Source organism: Equus caballus, chromosome 16 (genome assembly GCF_041296265.1).
Source record: "Equus caballus isolate H_3958 breed thoroughbred chromosome 16, TB-T2T, whole genome shotgun sequence".
Taxonomy (NCBI): Eukaryota; Metazoa; Chordata; class Mammalia; order Perissodactyla; family Equidae; genus Equus; species Equus caballus.
Genome location: NC_091699.1, coordinates 40,166,405 through 40,191,210, shown reverse-complemented (window position 1 = coordinate 40,191,210; position 24,806 = coordinate 40,166,405). Strand labels below are relative to the sequence as shown.

The window sequence follows — 24,806 nt, the reverse complement described above, 5'->3', positions numbered from 1 at the left end:
TATTTCCACTCTACACAGGTCTACCGCAGCTCTTGGAAAACACAGGAAGCACAAAATAGTGAGCAGTGTCCCAAAGGCATAATAACAGTCACTTCAAAGGAGCCACTGAGTTGCAGAAAAATTAATTATGTCTCATTATTAACGGCTGATCTCTTGTTCTTTATTTTCAAGGTCTGGGTAGCCATTTTAATACCCAGTTACTGCAAAGAATCCCTCTAAATACAAAAAAGATGCATCAATACAAATAAGACACCTATAAATACAAATAGTTTCTATCTGACCAAGTGGGGGTAATCATAGGAGTAGAGCCACAAATAAAGAACCAAAATAAAAAATGTACTTTGAACGTTATTCTGAAGGAGTTAGAAACAGTGTGTCAAATACATGGCCAAAATGGCCCCTCTTTCCTATTTGACATCTGTGGTGGACATTGCTAATCAATCACAGCACTTTTCCTTGCTGCATCCAGAAACAACAAAGCCCTTTCCAACCAAGCTCTCCAGGGCATCACTGCCATCTGATCAGCTTTTACGTGTAGGGAACATATTTGCTCTACCCAGGCTAGAAGAGACAGTTAAAGTGAAATTATCTATTTTATACCAGCTTTATCCATCATAAGCTCTATGCTCCACATAGTACAGACAGACACCTGAAGGCTCTTATGTACACAAGACCTTAGGAGCAGATCACCTGGCTCTTGCTGATTCATACTTGTGGTGGTTTCTTGTATCTTTGAATGGAAGCATCTAGAAATCAGCTAACTGTTAAAATGTTTATGATACATGGGTTACACTCATATCATTCAAACTAACGTAGTTTCCACTGACAATAATTCAAAGTTCCACTTTGAATAAATGCTATTAGGAGACACAAGTCGCGTTCCAAAGTATTTTTAAAATTAGATGTGATATTTGACTAAAAAAGTCATATATCATGATTTCCACTGGTGGCGCTATAGATTTTCTCCTATGGAGATTCTGTGCCACACTTCCATGCAAATATTTAGCGTCCTGTAAATAACAGGGCAGATATCACAAGGATACTTAATTTCTCCCTCGTTTCGTTTGAAAAAGAAAATTATTATAAATTCGTTTGTCTTTGTTTCCCATAATGGCCATTCTTGACTCCTTGGCCTCTACTGTCACTTCCCAAGTATTATTAGTTGGAATTCCATTTAAGACCTTATATTCAGGGTGATACCTGGTTCTTTAGGTTGATTTCATCACACCGACAGCCCCTGTGATCAAACAATAAGATCAGAAAGAGCAGACCCACCTCCTCATAGATGCTGTCATTCCTGTGAAAGTCTCCAGCCTTCCTTGGAAGAACGTGGATGTGAACGTGCTGAAAATGAGCAAGAAAAAAATAAAAGTGATTATCTCCCCATATACTTCTAGACTTGACAGTGATGCTCACATGAAACCCAATTACTCCACACTGGTTCCTGCTGGATTATTTTTCAGAGGAAGATGATGTTCGCCTGTTCACTTTCGGTAACTATATCTGAAATCTGCAGAGAATAGGGAGGCACAAAACAAGAGAGAATGACTTGGTGACATATATGAGAGTCTGAGTGAAGTGCCAGAGTGTTTTAGGGGCCCTGTGGAATTATTCATAGTTGTCAGTCTTAGTTGTATTTAGCCAGCACTTTGAAATGACAGCACATCTTAAAAGGTGACCGTAGAGACTCTGAAATTGACAAGAAATAAGAACTGGCTAACAGAGAACTATATAAGTAAAGAGCAAAATGAGTGAGAGTGGGAAGGAGGATGGGCCAAACTATAGAATCAGGCCTTCAAATAATAATCGTATAATAATAATATAAACACTTCTCATTTATTGAGCTTTTACTATGATAAGAAAGCTCTGTGTTTGGCATTTATCTCATGTAATGCTCTGAATAATCCCGTGAGGAAAGTTCTACTATGATCTCCATTTTATGGATGAGGAAATCTATACTCAGAGATGTCACAGTCCCACAGGAAGTGGCGGAGCCAGCACAAGAAGCCAGATCCTCCAGCTCTTGTCCCCATCTTTATCACCACATGCACTGATTCTGTGAAGTTAATCTTTTAAACAGCCCATTTTCTAGTCTACTAAAGCACCCAGGTAATATACATAGTAATGCTATTATGTAGAGATCATGAATCAAGGCACACAGCATATCTCATTCAATACATTCTTTAAGGCTAAACTGCCATTTGAGAGTTTTACTTTCCAAAGAGCCTCTGTTGTACCTAGGAGGAAGTCAAATCTGTTCCTGCCCTTGAGCTATGTTACCACGTTACAAACCATGGGGAGGAATGTGAAAATGAAAAGCCTCAATGTGGAGAGGCAGACAAAGAATCAAACCTTGTCCCTGACCACACCCAGCCCTTCTTGATTACAGCATCAGGCTCCAGGCCTCCAAAGGGCCTCCAGAGGATGTGAGATTAAGCGTCCCTGTGGCTTTGCTGCTGAAGGAGGGGAAATGATATGCTATTAAAGCAGAGGCAGAAAACAAGGCTGTTCATGGTGAGCGAAGCAGAGAGGAGTTTCGACTCAGCCCCTGAGCACACAGTCCCCAAGGAGTGACATGTCTTTGCCAGACTAGTCTCCAATCAATGAAGAAGCCAGTCACGGATTCCTCAGCAACTAGGACAAGCGTATACCTAAGTCACAAAGACTATGTGAGCAAGGGAGAGAGGGAGAAAAGAGAAACAGGGAAAAATAAATCACAAACTACCCATAGAAGCAAATGCTTAGGATAAAGCAGTGTAGGACGGGCCCAGGCTGAAATTTATTGAAGTCAATGAGCAAGCCCAGAACAATGCCACAGTTCAAGGAAATAGCCCACCCTTATAAGGAGCCTTCACTTACCCTTTACTCCAAAACCTGCTGCTCTCCTTTCTTCCCTTCTTCCTTTTCTCTTTTCTTCCTTTTCTCTTTCTTTCCTCCTTTCCTTCTTTCTTTCCCTACTTCCATCCATCCATCCATCCATCATTGCCCTTGTACTTTCTAATAACCAGGTATTCCAGATCAGTGTTCTATAGTCAAACTGACTAATGCAAATCCTGGACCTATCACTTACTAGCTATGTGGCCTTGACTTGTAAGGCCTACAGCTCAGTATTCTCATCTTTAATGGAGACTACAACAGTTTTTACCTTACAGAGTTGTTCAGAGGATAAAATCTGCTAAGTATATGCCTAACGTGCTGCTTAGTACATAGCACTAAATTCACACAGCTGCAGTAGTATTTCTCTTATTTTTTATTTATTATCTTTTTTTTTTTTAATCTGCAGACCAAGTAGAGATCGCATTCAGGGATTGGTTCCCACTTTAGCAGGCAAGACATCTAAGAAGCTCCTTGAAGGAGGCACAGTTAAAGTTTCTCTGTTGCTAAAGCTTGTTTCTGTTGCTTCGACTAGCAGTTCTCAAATTTAAGCATGTACCTGGGGCTTGGTGAATCACAGATCACCATGCCCCCCAAATTTGCATTTCTAACAAGCTCCCAGGTGATGCTAATGTTGCTGGTCCAGGGCCATATTTTGAGAAGCTGGGCATCCAGGTCATTCAATGTTCTACCTGCCCTATTGCATTATGGGAGATCTTTTACTGAATACTCCCCTGGCTTCCTGTACTCTGGTCACCCTCCATGCCTTGTCCTTAGGGATACGCCTATTCTTGTCCACTAATGACATATGGCTGGCTGTGAACTCGCATTAGAGGAACCTCCTGGGATCAGGCCCATCCCATGCCTCCTTTTCTTTACCTTGCTTGCCTGGGTTTAGCATTCAGGGCTATTTCTATAGGCTCTGCTAGCACTCAGTCCTGGAAATGCCACTCTTGATCATTGGTAATCACTTGAAATTCACTGTGACACTGACGACAGCAAACAGCTCCCCGTATAGGTGATTTTCCCCAAAGGCATAGATCTCAACCCAGCCTGATATCTTGACATGAATTCTTAAGTGACAGACTGATCACAAGATCCAGACAAACCACTCAGCTTCTCAGAAAAGGGAATCATGATAAAGTCAGCTCAAAACCTCACTGTTGTGAAGGAACTGCCACGTGAAGGAATTGCCATGGTCTTCCAATAGAGTGGAATTCTGATAAAAACCCATGAACAACACAGATGGGGATAATTTGATATAACTTGTTCTTAGTGAATTCATATCGTGCACTGGTGATCACAGCTTAGTTTTCTAAGTGCTCACAAAAGCTCTAATTAATAAAGTTCTCCAAAATTTTGCTAGGGTTTATTTTTTGCTAGGGTTTCAAGCAGTGTAGCTGCTTGAGTTGGAAGAGTATTTAAAAAAATCCAGGACACATTCCACACCAAAAAATTTTTCAGTCAAGTAAAATTTCACAATGCTCATTAGCATATTAAAGTATCTGAGAAGACCCACATAAAAGACACTTGGAGAAGTTTGTTCAGTTAGCAATCCAGAAACTTAAAGGGTAAGTTCTAAAGTGGGGAGAAGACAACAGTTCAAGAAGGAAGGTATAATCAACAGTCTCAGAGCTGTTGAAAGCTTGAGTTGGTTTCAGTGAAATTGGAGGGATAGAAACTTAACTGAAAAGATGCCCAACATCATTTGTCACTAATGGAATGTAAATCAAAACCACATTGAGATATTACTTCACTTTCACTAGGATGGCAATAAAAAAAAGACAATAACAAGTGTTGGTGAGAATATGGAGAATTGGAACCTTCATACACCATTGGTGGGAATGTGAAATGGTGCTACTGCTTTGGAAAATAGCTTGACAGTTCCTCAAAAAGTTAAACACACAATTACCATAAGACCCAGAATTCCACTCCTAAGTATGTACCCAAGAGATGTGAGAACATGAGTCCACAGAAAAAGTTATATATGAATTTTTATGGCAGTATTATTCATAACAGCTAAACAGGGAAAATAACCCAAATGCCCATCAAGTAATGAATGGATAAACAAAATATGGTATAGCCAGACAATGGAATATGATTTAGCCATAAAAAGGAATAAAGTATTGCTAAGTGAAAGAATTATTCTAAGTGAATTATGCTAAGTGAAAGAAGTCAGACACAAAAGGCCAGATATTGTATGATTCTATTTATATAAAATGTCCAGAAAAGGCAAATTCATAGAGACAGAAAGTAAATTAGAGGTTGTCAGGGGAAATGGGGAGTGACTGCTAATGGGCATGAGGTTTCTTCTTGGGATGGTGAATATATTCTGGAATTAGATAGTTGTGATTGTTGTACAACTTTGTGAATATACTAAAAAACATTGAATTGTACACTTTAAAATAGTAAATTTTATCGTATGTGAATTACATCTCAGTAAAGCTATTATTAAAAAAAAAACGCCACGAAGTGGATTTAAGAGACAATGGAAGATGAAGAAAGGGATATAAACAAGCACAGACAACTTTTGCAGGGAAAAGGAGTTTTGCAAAGAAATCAACAGCAGTAGCTGCAGAGAAGGGAGTAAATTAATTTTGGGGAAATACTGGCTTAAGTTTCCTGAGCCTACTAATTTCTACAATTATTATTATTACCATTAGTAGTAGTAATTGTTGTTGTTAACATTTATTGAAAGCTCACTACATGCCAGTTCCTGGGCTGATTTATATCACCATTTCAATTAATCCTTACAGTATTCCCAAGAGGCAGTTAATAAATGCATCACCATTTCCAGGTGACAAAATAGACCCAAAGAGGTTAAGTTACTTGCCCAGGGTCCTACTGAGAATGACTGGGAGCTGAAATCTGAACCTGAGTCTTGTCATCAGAATTTGTTCTTGGAATTTGCTCTTCGCTACCAAATGACACCATCTCTCAGGAGGCCACCCTTACAAATATATATGCACCGTTACTAGCATAGAATGCTCCCACATAAATGGTAACTAATGTTATAGTTAAAAATAATTTAAAAACAGGTACCAGAAATGTGTAAGTAAAGCTTTTCTTTTTTGCTGAGGAAGAATCACCCTGAGCTAACATCTGTTGCCAGTCTTCCTCTTTTTCTTGAGGAAGATTAGCTCTGAGCTAACATCTATGCCAATCTTCCTCTATTTTGTATGTGGGTCACCACAACACCATGGCTGATGAGTGGTATACGTCCATGCCCAGGATCTAAACCCACAAACCCGGGCTGCCAAAGCAGAGCACACTGAACTGAACGACTACACTAGGGGGCCAGCCCCTAAGTAAAGCTTTTTACCTTATGAGAAATAAACAATTAAATGATATATTGGTGTTTTTCAGCAAGTGGACTAAATTTGGGGGATTCTTCTAACAACCAATGAAATAGCCCACACCTCTCTAGACACCAGGCCTGCCTCATTCATATTGTTCAGCCGACAGCCTCCGAGTAGTGAGAGATGCATTTATCTCCATGTCTTTGTTACCTAGATTATATAATTAAGCTACTGTTATAGGAGAAAAGAAGGTGAGACAGTAAATGGTTCTGTTTGGTGGAAACGGGCTGTTTTGCCCTTTGCAAGTCAGGGAGGCATAGGAGACGGACACCAAACATCTGTAGTAATTTGCGAGTTAGAATCTACTGGAGGATGCCAACGGAGTGAAAAGCTAGAGGCAAGATAATGGGAAGGGAGACTGTTAATTCCTCGTGCCCAGCTGTCTCTCTCCCCATGGCAGTAACTCTCCCACCAGTCTTCCCTTTAATTCACTGAGTAAAGGAAAATGGAAGAAGCCACTTGAAATGTAATGGTCTCCCTCTTGCTGTTCCTTTTTGGGTCTATTACACAAACAGTAGGGAGATTTCTCATTTTGTTCTGTGTATTGCAGTAGAACTGAAAAAAGAAGGAGGAGGAGGAGAAGTTCTCCCAGCACCTGCTTGCTTAATTGGTAATGATTCCCTTGCCCCCCAAAGTGAGTGGTTTTTAAACAAAGTGGGCACATTCTCATAAGCAACATTACCATCTTATAAACACATCGTTAAAACAGGAAAGGTGATGGAACTATGACACTAGCTCCCATTTCCTGCTGGGAGGAGCAGCCCATATGCCACTCACCTTTTATGTTTCTTCTCATTTGCAATCAGTGCTTCCCTTACTTTATAAAAACAAATGATAGAAAAGGTGAGTTTTCCTCCTGGATGCTCTGTTTTGAATTTGTGAGCACTGGGTAAGGAAGTTGATCTACTTTTTATCTGTTATTTTTGTTCTGAATTTCAGTGAAAGAGCTCCTTAAAACAAAGAGAACAAAAATAATCTCTCCTGGGTTTACCCAATGTCTATCACAGCATCTTATGTGACCTCGTACTTTGGGATGAAGACAGGCTACTCTCAGGCTTGCAGTGTGGAAGATGGGGAAATTGATGGGCAAAACAGATGCATTGACACTGGCTCATGTTTGCTCAGTGCCCTGGGCTTCTGTTCTCGTGCAGGAGGGATTGAAGAAGAGTCTGCCAATTACTTCTACCTTGTGAGCTTAAAGCCAAAAGGAGAAGACACACACCCAAGCTCACAGAGTTCAGCGACACTTTACACAGCATCAGATTCCATCATCTTTCTTTTTCGAACTGAAAAGACTTTAATTTTTAGAAAATTTGAAATTTAAAGCTGATTGGTTGCTAAAAGCTCCTTTAAACTCTCATTGTGGTTTGGAGCCATACATCATCGCAGCCGGGATGCTGAGATGATGTACTGCACCCATATATCATGAGAGCCCCATCCCCCTCATGACAGATTATTATAACTCACAATTGGAGCATCTCCGGTGATGTATGGCTTAAAAACACAATTGTTAAGCCACGAAACTCTGGGAGGGTTTCCACAAATTCTGGGAGGTTTTTTTTGAAACTGAATTGGTTTTTAACCTTTTTTTCTTAAAGTTTTTCAACTTGACTGGGACAGTATGGGCACATGGAAAGCCCTGTGTTTCCTCTTCTTCATGAAAAGCATGCCAGCTGCTTCAGCATCATCGATATTCTAAAGGAAAGAACTCGTTGACAAGAGGGTCAGGAACCACCACTGGCCTGTGCCTTTTGAAAGCCCACTAATTTTATTCTTGAGTTGGCCACGTCAAGGTGTCCTCAAGGCCCTGTGAGCACCAGTGCTTCTAGTAACATTTATTTTGGAACTAAGTAGCTGGCAGTGTTTTCATGGTGACCCGAAACTTAGTAAAAGAAGTTGAGGCCTCCCCACACCAAGTAAGGCAGAATCTAACCATGAAGAAAACATAAGTTTTGGGGTTGGTGATGGTCCAGACTGGAATATATTTAGCAAGCCTTGCTGCAGAACCAAGCCTTCCGGGGTGCAGCAGAAGCAGGTTGTCAAAAATATTTTCAGAACTTCTGTCTTGTAATAAAGCAATTGCTAGAATTTACTGACTATTTAGAATATGCCAGCATTGGTCTAAGCACTTTGTCTGCATATTTCATACAGTCTGCACAATAATCTTATGCATTAGGATGCTGGTTTTATCTCCAGCACTTCCCAGATGAGGCAAGATGAGAGAAGTTAGAGATGAAGAAATCGAGGCCCAGGGAGGTAGAGTAAGTAGATTTGCTCGATTCCAAGGCCCAGGTATGACACTTACTATCAGCACTCTTGCAGAAGTAAAAACAGCCTAGCAGAAGTGACAAGCCGACCACCCCACATACCACTCACCCTTAGGCTATTAAGCACTCCTGCAAGAGAGGCCCACGAGACAACAGATTTCCTATAAATGTAAGAATCAGTCTTGTACAAATATTCTGTTATCTTTTGGCTAATGATTGATTTTCAGTAACATGACAGCTTTGGTTCTTAAAATGGTTCAGCAAGAAAAGAGTAGAATTTATAATCATTTCCCTTAAAAAAGTTGACAAACTTAAGCAAGATCTACAAAACCATGATAAACCTCATATGGTCATTCCTGCTGTATTAGGTTATGCTCTTGCAACAAGACAGGTGGAAGCCCTGGTAGACCGTTCAGGTAAAGAGTCTTCCTGTGCAGCTCCACGTGCAGGAGGCCAGAGGTTCTCTGCGAAACTAGCTCTGCTTGCTGCGGCAGGGCCAGCGCCTCAGTGATACCTCCAGTAAATAAATAAAACGACTTTCAAGAGATATAAAAAACGTTTCAGGATTTGTCACCCTTGTATTTTATCAGCTATCATTGTAGCTGCTGTGTTTACAGTACAGTCTCAGTAGGAAAAATTTAAAAGTGTTCTTCCCTCTACATGCAGCTCCTTTCCCTTTCCTTCTCTCCACTTCGCCTCAGTTTTTTAGAGCCAGTTCAAATGTCGCCTCCTCCATGTAGCCTTCAGACTCTCCAGGGCTCCTTTGATTTTTTGTGTGTATCTCAATGATGGCATTTAACCATAAAGTATCGATAATTACAGGTTTCTCTTTTCTGTTATTCTGGAACTCTGGGCTATTCCTTAATGCATTTTTCTCCTGATTATTTCCTTCCCTCACTCCAAGTTTCTAGCTTAGAGGCCACATTGTGTAAATGCTCAGTGGATGGATGGATGGGTGGATGGATGGATGTGTGGATGGATGGATGGGTGGATGGATGGGTGTGTGGATGGATGGGTGTGTGGATGGACGGGTGGGTGGATGGATGGGTGTGTGGATGGACGGGTGGGTGGATGGATGGGTGTGTGGATGGTTGGGTGGGTGGGTGACTGAAGTGTTCATAATTTGTTAGCTTGCTTAAAAGAAAAGAAAAAAGAAACCTGGCACATACAGATTCTCTTGGCCACACTTGTCCTTCCCTCTGCCTAAGAGTTCCTGCACATACAAGGGTGTGGCCTATGAAGAACCATGGTGACTCCTTCACGGATACTTTTCTTCCCCGTTGAAAAATATCTTTTAACCAAAATGTAGGTTTCAAGGTTTTGTCTTTCCAGCTTCATATAAGTCCTTTTTAAAAACTCTTCAAACATGCTTGAGTGTCTGGAGCAAAGAGTTTATCCTGAAAACAATCATCGCAAAACTGCCAAAGGGACATATTCTCTGCTCAGAGTTAACTTTAATAAGAGTCACTGCGGTTCTCTCTCAGGAGAGCAGACAAAACCCACCCTTTCTTTGGATAGCTTCTGACCTTCATAAGTTAATTCCAGGATGCTCTCTTTGCTAGAAAGAATTTCTTGAATATGTATTTTTTATTTACACATCATATCAGAACATTAATCTACAGACTTATTCCCTCTGGGTGTCTTTCTGTCGGGTATACAATAAAGGATTTGGATGCAAATGAAACAATGATGGCATTTTTCCTTGTCTTACTCATTTTGTGACAAATGCACATTGCTTTACTGTTTGCCATACACATAATTACAGTTCTTTAATTTATGTTTCAATAAAATGTATCATAATAAACGTTTACTGCTCCATGAATAAACATTCAAATGAAGCCTCTAATAGAGGTTACATGATTCGAAGCAGCTCTGTGGCTTTCCAGAAATCTCGCCCTCTACTTAATGAGCATCATTTCCATAATCTGTGCATTATTACTCAAGCCACCCTTTAGGAATATTTTACAAAGCAAAAAAATTTGTGAAATATTATTGGTCCAAAGGGATAAAAATGTTAAGGGGATTAGCAGCTTATCCTATTAAAGGGACGGGGCAAGCTTTCATGTCCCTCCAGAGACAGTGACACAGTAATTAAGGAGATGGTGCTTCCTAATTATCTCACTAGCCCAGTGCATCCCTACTGTAGTTTTTGCCTTTAATATCTGGTTTAAATAAAAGTGATGAGAAACCCAGAAAGGTCAGCCTTGAAGGGCAAGCTTGAGCTAATTCTCTTTCTAGTGCTAATGAAGAGACCAGAAAGTAGACCTATAAATTCGAGGGAGGTCAGGATACCACAAAATGGACACCCCTGCATGTGGAGACAGACACACGATTTCAATATCAAACAGTCACCCTCACGTAACTGAACCCAGAGAAGACCCTAATCTGGGCTTCAGAAGTTGACGGTGTCACGCATTATTTCCAGTGTGAGTTATTTTTTAGGAAAATTATTTAACATAATTTTATGTCATTATCATTTCCAAAGGTTAAGCTATTTCAAATAATTTTTGCAAATGGTGTTCCAAAAAGCAGGGGCTTTTAAAAAATGACTAAAGCATAATGACATATTTCTTTTCTTTTTGTCCAGCAGCTAAGACTGGGTTAACTAGAGAGAAAAGAAGACACTGAGAGAAATGAAGGAACAAAGATCCTTTGTGGAGTGGTAAGATCCAGAAACCCAGCCTCTGCTGAGTGGTGACGACGCATGTTAAAATGACAGCCGTCTCTTCTGACACATCCGCCTGCTTTATTGGTGGGTTGGCACAATTTACTTAACTTTGCCAGGAGGGAGTCATTTTACATAGTTAGAAGTTGTGTTTCTTTAGTATGAATAAATATCTCTGGGCCTGGTTGCAACATTTTGAGACTCTGCTGTTATTTTCCATAGGAACGGCAGCAAGCAGCAAAAAGTCCCCAAGTGGAGCTCTCTCTCGCTCTCCCACCATCTGATGATTTGTTATGAGTAATCTACTCCTGGCTTTGACTGTGACTACAAAATCTTTCAAACGAACATTATCGTTCCTTCACACGAGCTGAATATAAGATTTTCACCATTTCAATATGGGTATTTTCACATATGACTTCAACAAAATAAAACATTCAGCATAAATAGGATTTAGTGTGGTCCAAATTTTATCGTATTTCTCTGCCGGATTTTTTTTTTTTCACATCCCACTTTGCTTTTGGTACATATGCTTTCCTGTTTTCTAATGTTCCTGAATTAGAAAGAATTAGGCAGAACCATCTTTAGAGGATTACATTTTCCTTCTAACTCTAGTGAGCTGGTATTTATTTTGGAGTTGTACTTTTAGAAATGACATCTTTTAGGATGGGGCAAATCTCAACCTACAGAGCTGTTCAGGAGAGCTGCTACATTTTGCAAGGGCTCTACGCAGATATGCTACAGAGAGCATTAACTTCACAAATGAGATTCTTTTCAAAGATATCACTGTAAAATATACCAGAAAAACCATCCCCACCCAACTCCCTATAACCCATGAGGGCTGATTTGATAGCTCAAGACAAGATAAATGACTCCGATTAGGCCAATGATCCCCAGTTTTATAGGGACCTCCTAAATCATATCTCAGTTTGGGTCTAGAATGATGATGCTGGGAGCATCCAGAGGGCTGCATATCATCTCAGCCTGGCTCCCACACAGGGAGCCAGGGAGATTTGTGGGACCCTGTCTGGTGGCTTTGTGGCACAAACGATGAATACTGCTAAGGCAATAATAATAAAAAAAAGGAAACAGGCAATGGGGAAAGCCCTGGAACCATCCGTCATTTTTCTCATAATATACTTTATTGTTCAATGAGACAGAGTGATGCCACAGGCAGTGCCCAGAAATTACATAATACGACAAATCGATAATGTTTCTTCTACTGGGTGATTTTAGCAACTGAGGCTTGGGATTTATGTTGACTAAACTTCTTTGGTCCAGAATGGAATGCTTGCTAATTTCAGCCTCCGTGGTTCACCATGGACTGGCTATTAATGGAAGACACACTGCATCATGTCATTTAGTCCAAACCCCCTTTACAGAGGGAACTGCAGTAGGGTATGAATGACAACTCCAGTTTGCCAGAAATCTGACCACAGACCCTAGATTTACAGTGGTGGAGACCTTTTAGGAACGTTTAGCGCAAATGCTCCCTCACGGCATGAGTCAGAATTGACTGTGTAGGAGGTGAGGTGAGGTGAACAGTTTATGATGATTTTCCTATGGCTTTTAACCTTTGGAATTAATTTTTGGTCAAGAGGGCCATCCAATGGCTGACTGTGTATTGTTGCATGTAAAGAAATAAATGTCGGGTCCGGCCCCATGGCCAAGTGGTTAAGTTCGCGTGCTCCGCTGCAGCGGTCCAGGGTTTTGCTGGTTCAGATCCTGGGAGTGGACATGGCACCACTCGTCAGGCCACGTTGAGGCGGCATCCCACATGCCACAACTAGAAGGACCTGCAACTAAGATATACAACTATGTGCTGGGGGGGATTTGGGGAGATAAAGCAGAAAAAAAAAAGAAAGAAATGTCTTTCTGGTGTGGCTTAGGACACTCCTGGGCCCTGGCTACTGCCAGCATTGGCTTAATTCATTGACACGATTAACCAACGATCCATCTTTTAAAGTTAGTTACACAGCAGGCCATGCCTGGCCCATGGAGATGAAAGTTGGGAGTCCAGTTTGGCTCCTGAGAAATGTCACACGTTCATCGGCTGATAGTCTAGGCAGCGAGCGTGACAGGTAACACTGAATGAGCAAGTCCTATAGGCAGGGTAAGTTAGAAAGTGCTCTCCATGGATATGCAGCCACCAAGTCTAGATTTCAGAGCAAGCATAGCTTTCACTTTAAGCCCAGTGACATGGAAGGTTCAGGTCCTTAACCCTACATCGTGGGTTAATGATGTGCACATTCTGCAGCTGGACCAGTGTTCGTACCTCTCGCTGCTGTTGCCGCTACTGCCATCACCACCACTACTTCTACGACTGCCAATGACCACAAAAAACTTTAATTTTTTAAATTAAATTTTTAAAGATGTTTTCATTAAATAAATCATCTTTCAACTATTTTTAAGGAGTTCAATTCATTCTTTGAAAAATGATTCTGTTGAAGCCTAATCTATCAGACAGACAGACTTAGAAGCATTCTCCTGGAAACAAGTGCGAGACCCCACACGCATATCCTAGGCCCAAAGCAGCCCTGGAGCATCTGCAGAGCACAGTGTGAAAACCTTTGCTTTCAACCCACTGGGGAGGGAGACTGAGAGCAGACACCCGGGGCTTCTCCCCACAGGATACAAATCCTCAGGCAGTAGAGCTTGGTGGGCGAGAGTGCCAAGCTCCAAAGTCAGAGGAAACTCCCATTCCAACTCTCATTTCCTGAGTGTTGCTGGAAAGCACTTTAATGTCTCTAAGCCTTGGGTTCCACATTTATAAAACGAAGATAATGAAGTACCCTAAGGGCTGCTAAGATAATTAAATGAGATAATACACGGAGAGCCCTTGGCACAGCTTCTGTCACCATAAAGAAATGCACAATAAACGTGAGCTGCACTTCTAGTTATTATTACTTAGGTCTCTGTTATCTCTGGCTATAGACTGAATATTTGTGCCCCTAAAATTCATATGCTGAAACTCTAACCTCAAATGGGATAGTATTAGGTGGTGGGGCCTTTGGGAGTTAATTAGGTCGTGAGGGTGGGGTCCTCATGAGTAGGGTTGGTGCCCTTATAAAAAGACACAAGCAAGTTTGCTTCCCTCTCCCCACCATGTGAAGATACAAGAAGAAGACAGGCATCTATAAACCAGGGAGTGGATTCTTGCCAGACACCAGCTCTGCAGGTGCCTTTGTCTTAGACTTCCCAGCCTCCAGAACTCTGAGAAATAAATGTTGTTTGAGCCACCCAGTCGATGATGTCCTGTTACAGCAGCCCAAACTCACTAAGACACCTCCCTAGCAAGGACTCCCCCAATTTCTTTATATAAAAGAGCCCTCACCATAACACAGTCCAGTCCCTTTCACTACCTGAAATTACAATCCTTACTTGTTTATTTTTCATTTTTTAAAACATATTCACAGCTGTGATTCCAACATCTGGAATTATGCCTAGCACATAGTAGTCACTCAGTAGATATATGGAGAATGGATAGGTTAAGAAAAATAGGAGGAGGAGGAAGAGAAAGGAAGCATTCCTACTCAATGTTCAAGAGATCACCGGAACTCTACTGAACTTGAAACTAAGAGGTACAATTCTTTAGAGGAATAGCAGAAATAAATTTGATGGCATGTGCTTTCATCAATATAATAGTGTAAGGTGATTTTTTTAAAACTGTCAACTATGTTTAATACTGTTCTCTGATGTGAAGGCACAAAAAGGGGAGTGGCAAATCAAACCAATTGGGGTAAGCCACAATGAAAGTCCAGCCTAAGAAGCAAGGATGCTTCTCACTGGCCTCTCATGCTTTTCTTCTCCTGAAAATTGCTGTCCATTATTCTTTCTTTCTCTCTCTGTCTCTTATACTTGGCTTTACTTTGTCCATGCAAAAGTCTTCCTTATGATATCACATATTCTCTTTTAGCCTAAAACATTTCAGAGCCTCCTGTTGTGGGTAGTGTGTAGTTATACAATTAGAGTTGGGGTGCTTCACTGGCTTGTGTTTACCTTGAGTGCCTGTGTAATATTTGCATTCAAAATGTAATATTAGACATTGGAGAGAGCCCATGAGAGTCATAGCTGACCTCCAGGTATCAAGATGTCATGAGAGCCATGAGAGAGATGAGGACTTCTGCAAGGGCTGCAAAGCCCAGGAGAGGAAGGCACAAACCACTGTGGGATACCGTAAGGGTTAATGCCCCTGGACTCCCCTAATAACAATCTCAAATGCATGATAGGGATGTGGTGTGTTAAGGTGAGAAGGGCTGTGATGGAGTGGAGTGATTGAATGGGAAAGAGCTGGGAACTAGAAGTTGCTAATGTGTGGAAAGTCATATTACCTTTCATGAGAGCGTACTTTCAGCTGCCTAGACTGTTCCCTCAACTGCCTGGCCCCATAATGCAGTCAGTAAAATCTCCTAAGGCCCTTGGATCTGGACTTTTCTCATGATCTCTGTCTTGTGACCCAAAGTGGCCTCAGCAACTAGGGGTAGATCCCGGCAAACCATTCACACCACCACCATTGGGCAGGCTGTTGGAACCCGACAAAAGGCCTCCAGCTGCCCTGTTTCAAGCCTCTCTTCAGGCTCTGATCCCCTCTACCTCTCTGAACTTCTTACTCTGTCTTGCTCTCTGGGTTTCAGGCTCCAGCTGTGTATCCACATTCAGCCTCTCAGCCTGGATCTTTATATGTGGCCCTTCGTACAGACAGCCTCTACAGCTCTTGGGCAACATCAGCCTTGGATTCTATCTGTCCAGAGATCTTTGGGATCCATATCCTGTGCCTCTCCCATGAACCACCTTCTTCCCAAAACTCCTGTCCCCAGAGTTGCCTCCCCAAACCCACCTTGAGTGCAAGTCTCATTTTCACTCTCCTAACATGACTGGGGAGGAGTTTAATCAGACTGTAGGCTACATTTGCAACCAAGAATGGGGGTGGTCAAAGGAAACCATATTTACAAGACAGAAAAAAGGCTTTTCCTTTAACAAAACAAAACAGCAGTCTCCTACCAAGAGGTCTCACTTGGACTCTCCTCTAAAGCTGTGTTTCCAAGGGCCCAGCTGACCCATTTCCTCTCTTATCCTTAGCAACTTAGTTCTCTACTAGGACTCTCTCTAGGTGGTTCTGCCTAAGACATTCTGATAGTTCAACTGGTTTCAACTAGAATGCTGAGCCTACACTTTTGAGCACCAACTTGCCCTCCTATTATACTAGTAGGAAGAAAAATGAGGTATGACAGTAACTCTGTGGTGTGTCCTTGAGAGTGCACAGAGTTGCTCAGATTTTACTCCCTGCACTGGAAGCACTTACATGAGGCAGGTAGCAAAGCAACAAATGGGAATCGGAGGGAGACTCAGACTCAGCTTATAGAAGCAGAAGGCCGCTGAGCGCCAAGCATTTTCAGGTTGACAGGAGTCAAAGTTTTTTTAAGCCTGGGATCAAAGGGAGATTAGGCAGTTGGATAGGGAGCAGAGAAAGAAATATTTCCAACCTCGAATAATTCAGCATGGAAATTGGAACAGTGTTTCTATCTTGGGGATGGAAAAGGAAGAAGAACACTAACACCTGTTTTATTTGAAAGGCACCCCTCTTCCGCCAGCTTTTCTCCGTATGGAGCATGGGAAGGGGGGCCCTTGGGAAACTTCACTTTAGTTAGAACCATTGACCCCAGGTGGAAATGAGAACGACTCCACTCTCCCTGCCTAATCACAGAGGCTGCTTTCCTGCTACCCAGATAAAGGCAGCAGGGTTGCCCCACAGGACCCTGGCGTACTCAACGGTGGCTTTTAAGACACTTCACAACTTTCTCTCAAGTACCAAGACCAGCCCAGGAGTGGAAGAAAGAACATATTTGGCTCTACCATAGGAATTCTTCTATACCCCAACATCCTTCCTTCGTCACATAGGTGGCCTGGTCCGACAGAACTTACACATCCCTGAAAGCCACAGGCAGCTTGAGGAAGGTCGTGGTGAACAAGGCAGCTCTGAGCTGAGCTGCCAGTGTGAATCCTCATCCCCTCACTCACTCTCCATGTGACCTGGAGCAAGCCACCTTGCTTGTCTAGGCCCCAGTGTCCTCATTTGTAAGACAGACATAACCCTTTATACATCTCATAGCATTTTTCCCTTGAGAGGAACAAATTATGCAAAATAAATGCTTAGCAAGGGCCAAGTACACAGTAGGTACTCTCTAAATGTCAGCTATGATCATCTTTCTTATTTTCTTGGTAACTTTTGAAAAATGCTTTTTATTTCAAGATAATTATATATTCAAAGGAATTTGCAAAAATAGTACAGAGCGATCCTATGTACCTAGTTTCTCCAACTACTATACAACATAGTATGTATGGTACCACATAACTATAGTAAAATATCAAACTCAGGAAACTGACGGTGGTACAGTGTGTATATGGTTCTTAGTAATTTTATCACAGGTGTAGTTGCATAACCACCACTACAATCAAGATACAGAACAAATCCATCATTGCAAAGATCTCCTTCGTGCCTCTTAGAGTCACACTCTTACCTGTCTCTCTACTGTCCCTAACCCCTGGTAACCACTAATCTGCTATCCAGCTCCAAATTTTGTTATTTTGAGAATGCTACATAACTGGGATCATACATTAATTGAGCTTTTGAGATTTGTTTTTTCACTCAGCATAATGTTCTTGAGATCCATCCTAGCTGTTGTGTGTATCAATGGTTCGCGCCATTTTATTGCTGAGTAGTATTCTATGGTAGGGATGTACCACAATTTTTTTAACCATTCACCTATTGAAAGATCTTTTGGTTGTGTCCAGTATTGGCCACTACAAATTAACCTACTATGAATATTCATGTACAGGATTTTGTGTGCAGGTAAGTTTTCAATTCTCTGGGATAAATGCCCAGGAGTGCAATTGTTGGGTCCTATACTAAGTGTATGTTTGGTTTCTAAGAAACTACAAACTGTTTTCCAGAGTAGCTATTGCATTTTATACTGCAAACAGAGAGATTCAGTTTCTCTACAACCTTGCTAGCATTTGGTGTTGTCACTTTATTTTATCTGTTCTAATCTGTGTGTAGTGATATCTCACTGTGGTTTCAATTTCCATTTCCCTAAGGGCTAGTGATGTTGGACATCTTTTCATGTGCTTATTTGCCATAGAACGTCCTCTTCAGTGAAATGTCTCTTTAGGCCTTTTGTCCTTTTTCTAATTGGATGGTTCAGTTTTTTCTACTATTGAGTTTTGAGAGTTCTTTCAATATTCTAGATACGAGCCCTTTATCAGTAACTTTTTAAATTTCAGGAATCTTTCCTTGGTCCCTTCAGCCAGAGGTAATTTCTTCTTTCCCTAACTTCTGTACAGAAGTTTCACATAGGACCTTTGCTCCTCTCCACCTTGACTCTTCCATGGACCAGCTCTTCTATCCTCCTCACTAATTTATAAGCAGAATCTACATCTGTCTTCCTTGATACCTTGCCAAGAGTCGGGCACCTACCTGGCATTCTATTCATGTTTACCAAGTGACTGTATCAAAGATACCTGGATTTTCATTCAGTTACTGTAAGACTTCAGCTCGAAGCAAAAACCATGGTTACCATGGATACACAGGCTTGGGAGATGTAAATCATTTAATACCTTGGAAAAGATAACTAATTACAAGAAGAAATACACACACTCAGATGCGTTAGTGATTAATTTCTTCTCAGCTACCACACTTCTAGCTAACACTGCGACACACCGCCGTTTATTGAGGAGTATCTATTTATGCCAACCTGTGGCTCACATTTGGCTAATTAAGCACATGAATTTCAGAACTTGCAATCTGCGGGCTGTGTTTTCATATGAACATCATATACAATACATGGGCAATTCTTTAGCAACTTTAACCTATTTTGAGCCTTATATTTAATTAGTGTGAGTTGCTGAGGGGAATGCAGGGTGTGACTTTGAATTAAATAAACAGTTATCCTCCTTAAGAATCACAACAATACATAATTAAATAATGGGATACCTGAGCTTTGTAGAGTCTCTCTTTCAAAGGAACTAAAGCTCCAAGGAAGACCAGGTCATGGGGGAGTTGTGGAAGGAGCATAGGTAAGGAGACCTGGGGGTGGATTCTAGCACTGTCTCCTGGCCTCCCTGTGTCTTAGTGCCCTCACTGGCTGAAGACATGAATAGATTACTTCTTCTCCCTCCCCGGCTCCCTCTGTCTGCCATGGATGTTCTAAGGATCACATGCACTAGCAGAGGCAAATTTCTTTGTTAAAGGAAAGGCACAATATAAAATAAAAGAATTATCACTGCAATTAGTTGAGAGGATTTAATTATTTTGGTTTTACATGGCAGAAGGGAAACAATTGCCATTCAAGGAGGCTCTCCATGATCCACCCCTAACTCCCAGCCAACCTCATCTCTTGTTCTTCATCTCCTTATGCATACATGTTAGCCACCTTGACCTTCCTCTCTTCTCCATAATACCAGGCACAATCTGGCCTTGAGGATCCACACTTGCAAATGCCCCCTCCATAGCGAAGCCTTCCCCTGGCCCACTCTCCAATCAAACTATCATCCACCCCCTTTTTCCATCATCTCTTTAAATTTCTTCACAGTACTTACACTATCTAAAACTATCGTGTTTATTTCTTTACTTGCTTTCTTTTCTGCTCCCCCCACTACCATCTACCAGAATGAAGAACAGCAAACTTAACAGTTCTGTGTTATTTCTATGCTATGACTTCAGATGAGTTCACTGTAGTCCTCCCACGGAGGGGGTAATATGCATTATTTCCTCCAGGACAGACCTCACAGGCACTGGGCAAAAATCTTCCTTTTATTCTATGTAACTTTGGAAAACATCTTGGATTCTGACATTGACAGCAATTGTCCTCATGCTGAGTTCTCAAGAGCCCCAAGGATTCTGCAGCCCATAAAGGAGACAACTTCGTATGAGTAAATAGCAGTGCTCACTGCAATAGTATTATGTTGAACCACACGAAATGGATGAGATTCCCTGTTTTGATCCAACTGCTTTCATATGGTTCAACACAGTAACAAGAACAGTAGCAGGAGCCTTTGCTTAGCATGTTCCCTTCCCAGAGATTAGTGTGCAATCGTCTGGGTTCACAGCACAGAAAGAAGACAGAGCTACTGGGGATGCCATTCTGCGCTCTGTTGCCTCCAGGACTCCATAGTCACTGCTGTTGAGTGGGAACCCCTAAACTACACTGACCCCCAGAAGCATATGAGTTGAGAACTTTCATGGCTACAGCCACTGCTTCCAAAAGAAAAAGAAATTAGTGATAAAATGGGGTATAAAAAGATATGTTAGTGCTTTTTGGTGACTGTCTTTTACCCAGACAAAGAACTCTGAAGATGACCCTGACATTAGCTTGCAATGGCTTAGCCACTTCTGGTCCTCTGGATACCTGCAACTCTTCAGCCATCTCTAGGTCCACAGTCCAGGAGAGAGACCATCAGGCCTCATGGCCACTCATCTTGGAGAGGTGACTCTTCCTATCCTACATCACATCTAAGTTCCCACTAAACCTTTAGGGTTTCTGAGCCACACACAGGCCTTCCTGTATCATCAAGCCCTCCCATCAGCCTCCCACTCCCTGCCTCCCTCACTCCTGGGGTCAACAATAACTATCCCTAAGGAAAGCCCCTTCACCCAGCTATCCCAGTTACATCACCCCTCACAGCTGGTTCTTCTCCCAGCTCACCTTCCGCCAACCACAACCTTTGCATTTCAAAGCTAAGAAATGGTACTTGTCTTCTCTTACCCTCAGCTTCCCTGAGAACATGGATCTACAACCTTCGCTCAACAGTCCCTTCCTTTAAACTTGCACTATCGAGTACAGTAACCTTTTCCAGCCTTGCTTACATCACGTGTGGCCTCCAGGTGCCTCCCCCAAACTCCTCTCATGGGCTGTTCTCACAGTCTTCATGTCTGCACGGCCCAGGATCGCATCCTGGGCATCCACAGTGTTACTGCAAATGACTGATCCCACAGACTCGCCTAGAAGTTCCCGTATTCCTTGAACATGCAGTGAATTTCACTGCCCTCTGATTTAGCTTATGGTGTTTTAATATATATTTTATTATTTAAGTACAGTCATGTGTCACTTAATAACAGCGGTAGGTTTTGAGAAATGTGTCATTAGGCAATTTTGTCATTGTGTGAACATCACAGAGTATACTTACACAAAAACCTAGATGGTATAGCCTACTACATACCTAGGCTATATGGTGCTAATCTCATGGCACCACTGTCCTATATGTGGTCCATTGTTGACTGAAATATTGTTATGTGGTGCATGATTTTATGGTGAGGCCAACAGATCAGGAGATGACTGTCATTGGAAAGAAAGTTTGTTATACTCACAGATCCCAATGGGGCCACATAAGGAAGAAGTGGGATTGGCAGGGGGTGAGGGAGAACCATGGGTAAGACCCTTTATGTAATTTCTGTAAGAAGGAATGGGCAAGGCAAACTAAAGCTTAGGATTGGGTAGTCTGAATAATTTCAGTAATCTCTAGGGCACAGGGGCTGCCCCTAGCTGTCTAGTATGTGGCCCTTTGGTGATTATGGCAGGTGGATAGTGGCATGGAGTGTGAGAGCCCTGTGAGAGCGCAATAAAGCAGGCAGTTAGGGAGTATGGACTCTGGATTTGTTAGTGTGTGTATGAAAGGCTCACTCACAGGTGAGTCTTTTCCTATCTCTAGGAATTTGCTAGCCCTGCATGGACAGTCCCTCCAGGATCAGCAAGACTCCATTTGTCAAAGCATCAGAAATATATCAGAAAATAAAATACACGATTAATATCTATGGACACACACTGGATTTTTCCCACCATCCAAACTGCTCTACCTCCCAAATCTGAAACTTCATAATGGCCCTTTCTGAAACACCCTGCTGGGTATCTCTATAAGCATACCCAGACTGCACATTAAGTTCACCAGGTACAAAACTTAGGTTGCCATCTCATAACCAAAACCAATATTCCAGGCACACCAGGTTGGAGACCCTCAGGTCATGCTGACATCTCCTCTGTCCCAGTCAGCCACCAGGCTCCTTGGAGCTTCCTCCCTCTCTCGTGATCACTTCTTCAGTCACACCCAGTGTGACAGGTGACCTCTAGGTGTTGGTCCACCCTGACCAAATCTAGAGCCATGGCCTTTCAATAGTCTCTGTTTCTGGTCTCACCCCATAGAGTCTTTACACCACACTCCTGCTCACCACCTAGATGTGATCACTTTAAGCTATTCTCCCCTTGCAAGGGATTAGGTCCTAAGCGTAGCCAGTAAGGTGAAAATCATGGGCGATTAAATTGCCCTGGAAAGATCCCTTAAATCAACCACAAATTCCATGAATGGGTTGCTCCTCCACAAATCTGAAAACTCCCCTTTCTCTCATTGGAAGCAAGCACTGGTTCTGCAGTTGAGCCCCAGACGGAGTCCTGGTTTGGGTTTAGGAGGCAAGAGGCAACCAAAAAACATCTTTAAGCACCAGGCTCACAGTCCTCACAGCAAGATCTCACCCGCTGAGGGGATGTGGGACCATAGCCGATGAAAGGGGTCACAACCACTCTGGGGCACATATTCCTTGAGAGGAGTGGTCCACGTCTTAAATCTGAGGGTTCACTTCCTTTCTCCCTATGTGTTTGTCTCTCTTTCCAACTCTGCCTCTCTCTCTCATGCCCTGCCTCTATTTCTGTCTCTCTCCCCATTGTGTGTCTGGGTGTTTCTCTCTGTCTTTCTCGGTCTGTCCTATGTGCCCTCTTTGTGATGTTTGTCACGTGTTTGTCTCTATGTGTGCACCTCTGTGTGTATCTCGCTGTCTCTCTCCTTGTGTCATTAGTTTTCTATCTATTTCTGGGTATGAGTCTCTGTGTGTGAATCTCTTCCTTGCCTCCCCCACCCTGCCTCTTTATATCTTTCTCTATGCCTGTCCCTTACTCTACGTGTGTATGTCTCTCTGTGTGAGTGTCTGTGCAGCTGTCTCTGTTTCTATTTCTCAACCTTGATGTCTCTCATGTCTCTCTGTGTGAGGAGATCTGTGCGCGTGTGTGTCTTTGTAACCCTCTGTCTGTGTGTGTGCATTGGGTCTGTGTGTGCATGTTCCCCTCTCTGTGTGAATGTCTCCCTATGCGCACATTTCTCAGGATGTAAGTCTGCCAAGCACTTAGAGTTGATTGATTTCAGATATATTAACTGTACACAATTCGGCGCCACATTCAGTCCTCTCCACTTCTCACTCTTGTGGGCTCCCCAGGCTTCAGGACCCTGCGTAATTCCTTAGCATGACCTGCAAGATCCCCTGCAACCTGTCCCCACCGTGTGTGGCAGCCCCCACTTCTGCATCGCTGCATGGACTGCATATTCTGGCCTAGGCATTTGCAAACACATTTTTAGCAAGGTAGCTGTCCCCTTTTTTTCCTCCAAACAAAAACTCATGCTGAAGGAATCTCTCTATATAAAAAGGAATAGTGTGGAGCCGCAGTGAGTAACATAAGGGTGGAGGGCTTAGAGCCATACTCAGCTTCCTCCTCAATACTCTGCAGGGGCCAAACTGAATTTGAAAACCTCTGCCGAGGCCAAGCATGCTCGAACTTTTCCAGCCTCAGTAGGTCCTTTGCCATTCTCTACACATCAGAAGTCCTTGCATTTTCTGGCTCAAGCACAGTGCCACATTTTGCAAAGCTTCAAACACCCAGGGTCCAGCCAACAAGCAGCATCCTGGTTCTGAGCCTTCACCTGGTACCCTCTGGTGTATCCTTCACATCGAGAGGTCCTGGCACCTGTGGTGTGAACCAAGTTGTGTGTGTTAAAGAAGTGTTCTACTTCAGCTTTCAGGCCAAACTGTATAAGCTGTCCTTTTGCTTTCTTTTGTACCCAAATGAGAAGTCTTTGTGAAATTGTTATATTCCACTCTTAAAGCTTAAGGCAGGAAACGGCCAAGCAAGAAAACAGGACTTTAATTTGAAGACTGGAGAAGAGAAGAACAGGGAGAAAACTAAACAGTAAAAGCAAATCGGGGGCGGGCCCCTTGGCCAAGTGGTTAAGTTCACGCGCTTTGCTTCGACGGCCCAGGGTTTCGCTGGTTCAGATCCTGGGTGTGGACATGGCACCCCTCGTCAGGACATGCTGAGGCAGCGTTCCACATGCCACAACTACAAGGACCCACAACTAAAAATATACAACTATGTACTGGGGGGATTTGGGGAGAAAAAGCAGGAAAAAAAAGATTGGCAACAGTCATTAGCTCATGTGCCAATCTTTAAAAAAAATTAAAAATAAATAATTAAAAATTAAAATTAAAAATAAATAAAAGGAAATCAGAAGCCAAGAAGCCTCCATGGGTACTTGTACAATTGGTTACAGCCTCGATAATCAAGGGAGGAAGGGATGGAACTTAGCGTTTTTAGAGGGTGATGTTATTGTTGTGTTGTGTTTTTCCAAATGTGTCTTGGTGCCTCTCTGTTAAAATACAGGCCTGATTCCTTCCAAGTCCTCCAGCTTGCCTGCATGGCTCCTCTGAAAGACCCGGGGCTTGGAGAACTCAACAGAGCATTCGCCATTTGCAAATGATTCAACTCGATAAACATCATTTGAGAAAAGCATTGCACTAGGGCTTCTGTACAGACACAATGAAGGAAAAATCAT

At 42.4% G+C, this 24,806-nt stretch overlaps 1 protein-coding gene across 7 annotated transcripts in view; it reads right to left on the bottom strand.

Moving 5' to 3' along the window:
* FHIT (fragile histidine triad diadenosine triphosphatase) overlaps positions 1-24,806 on the bottom strand; it is a 1,347,126-nt gene that overhangs the window by 171,016 nt on the left and 1,151,304 nt on the right. For all 7 annotated transcript variants that reach the window (XM_014731565.3, XM_023621204.2, XM_070238724.1 and 4 more), the window contains one exon: positions 1,276-1,344. In XM_014731565.3, coding sequence (XP_014587051.1) covers positions 1,276-1,344 — 69 coding nt within the window. The remainder of the gene's footprint in view (positions 1-1,275; positions 1,345-24,806) is intronic.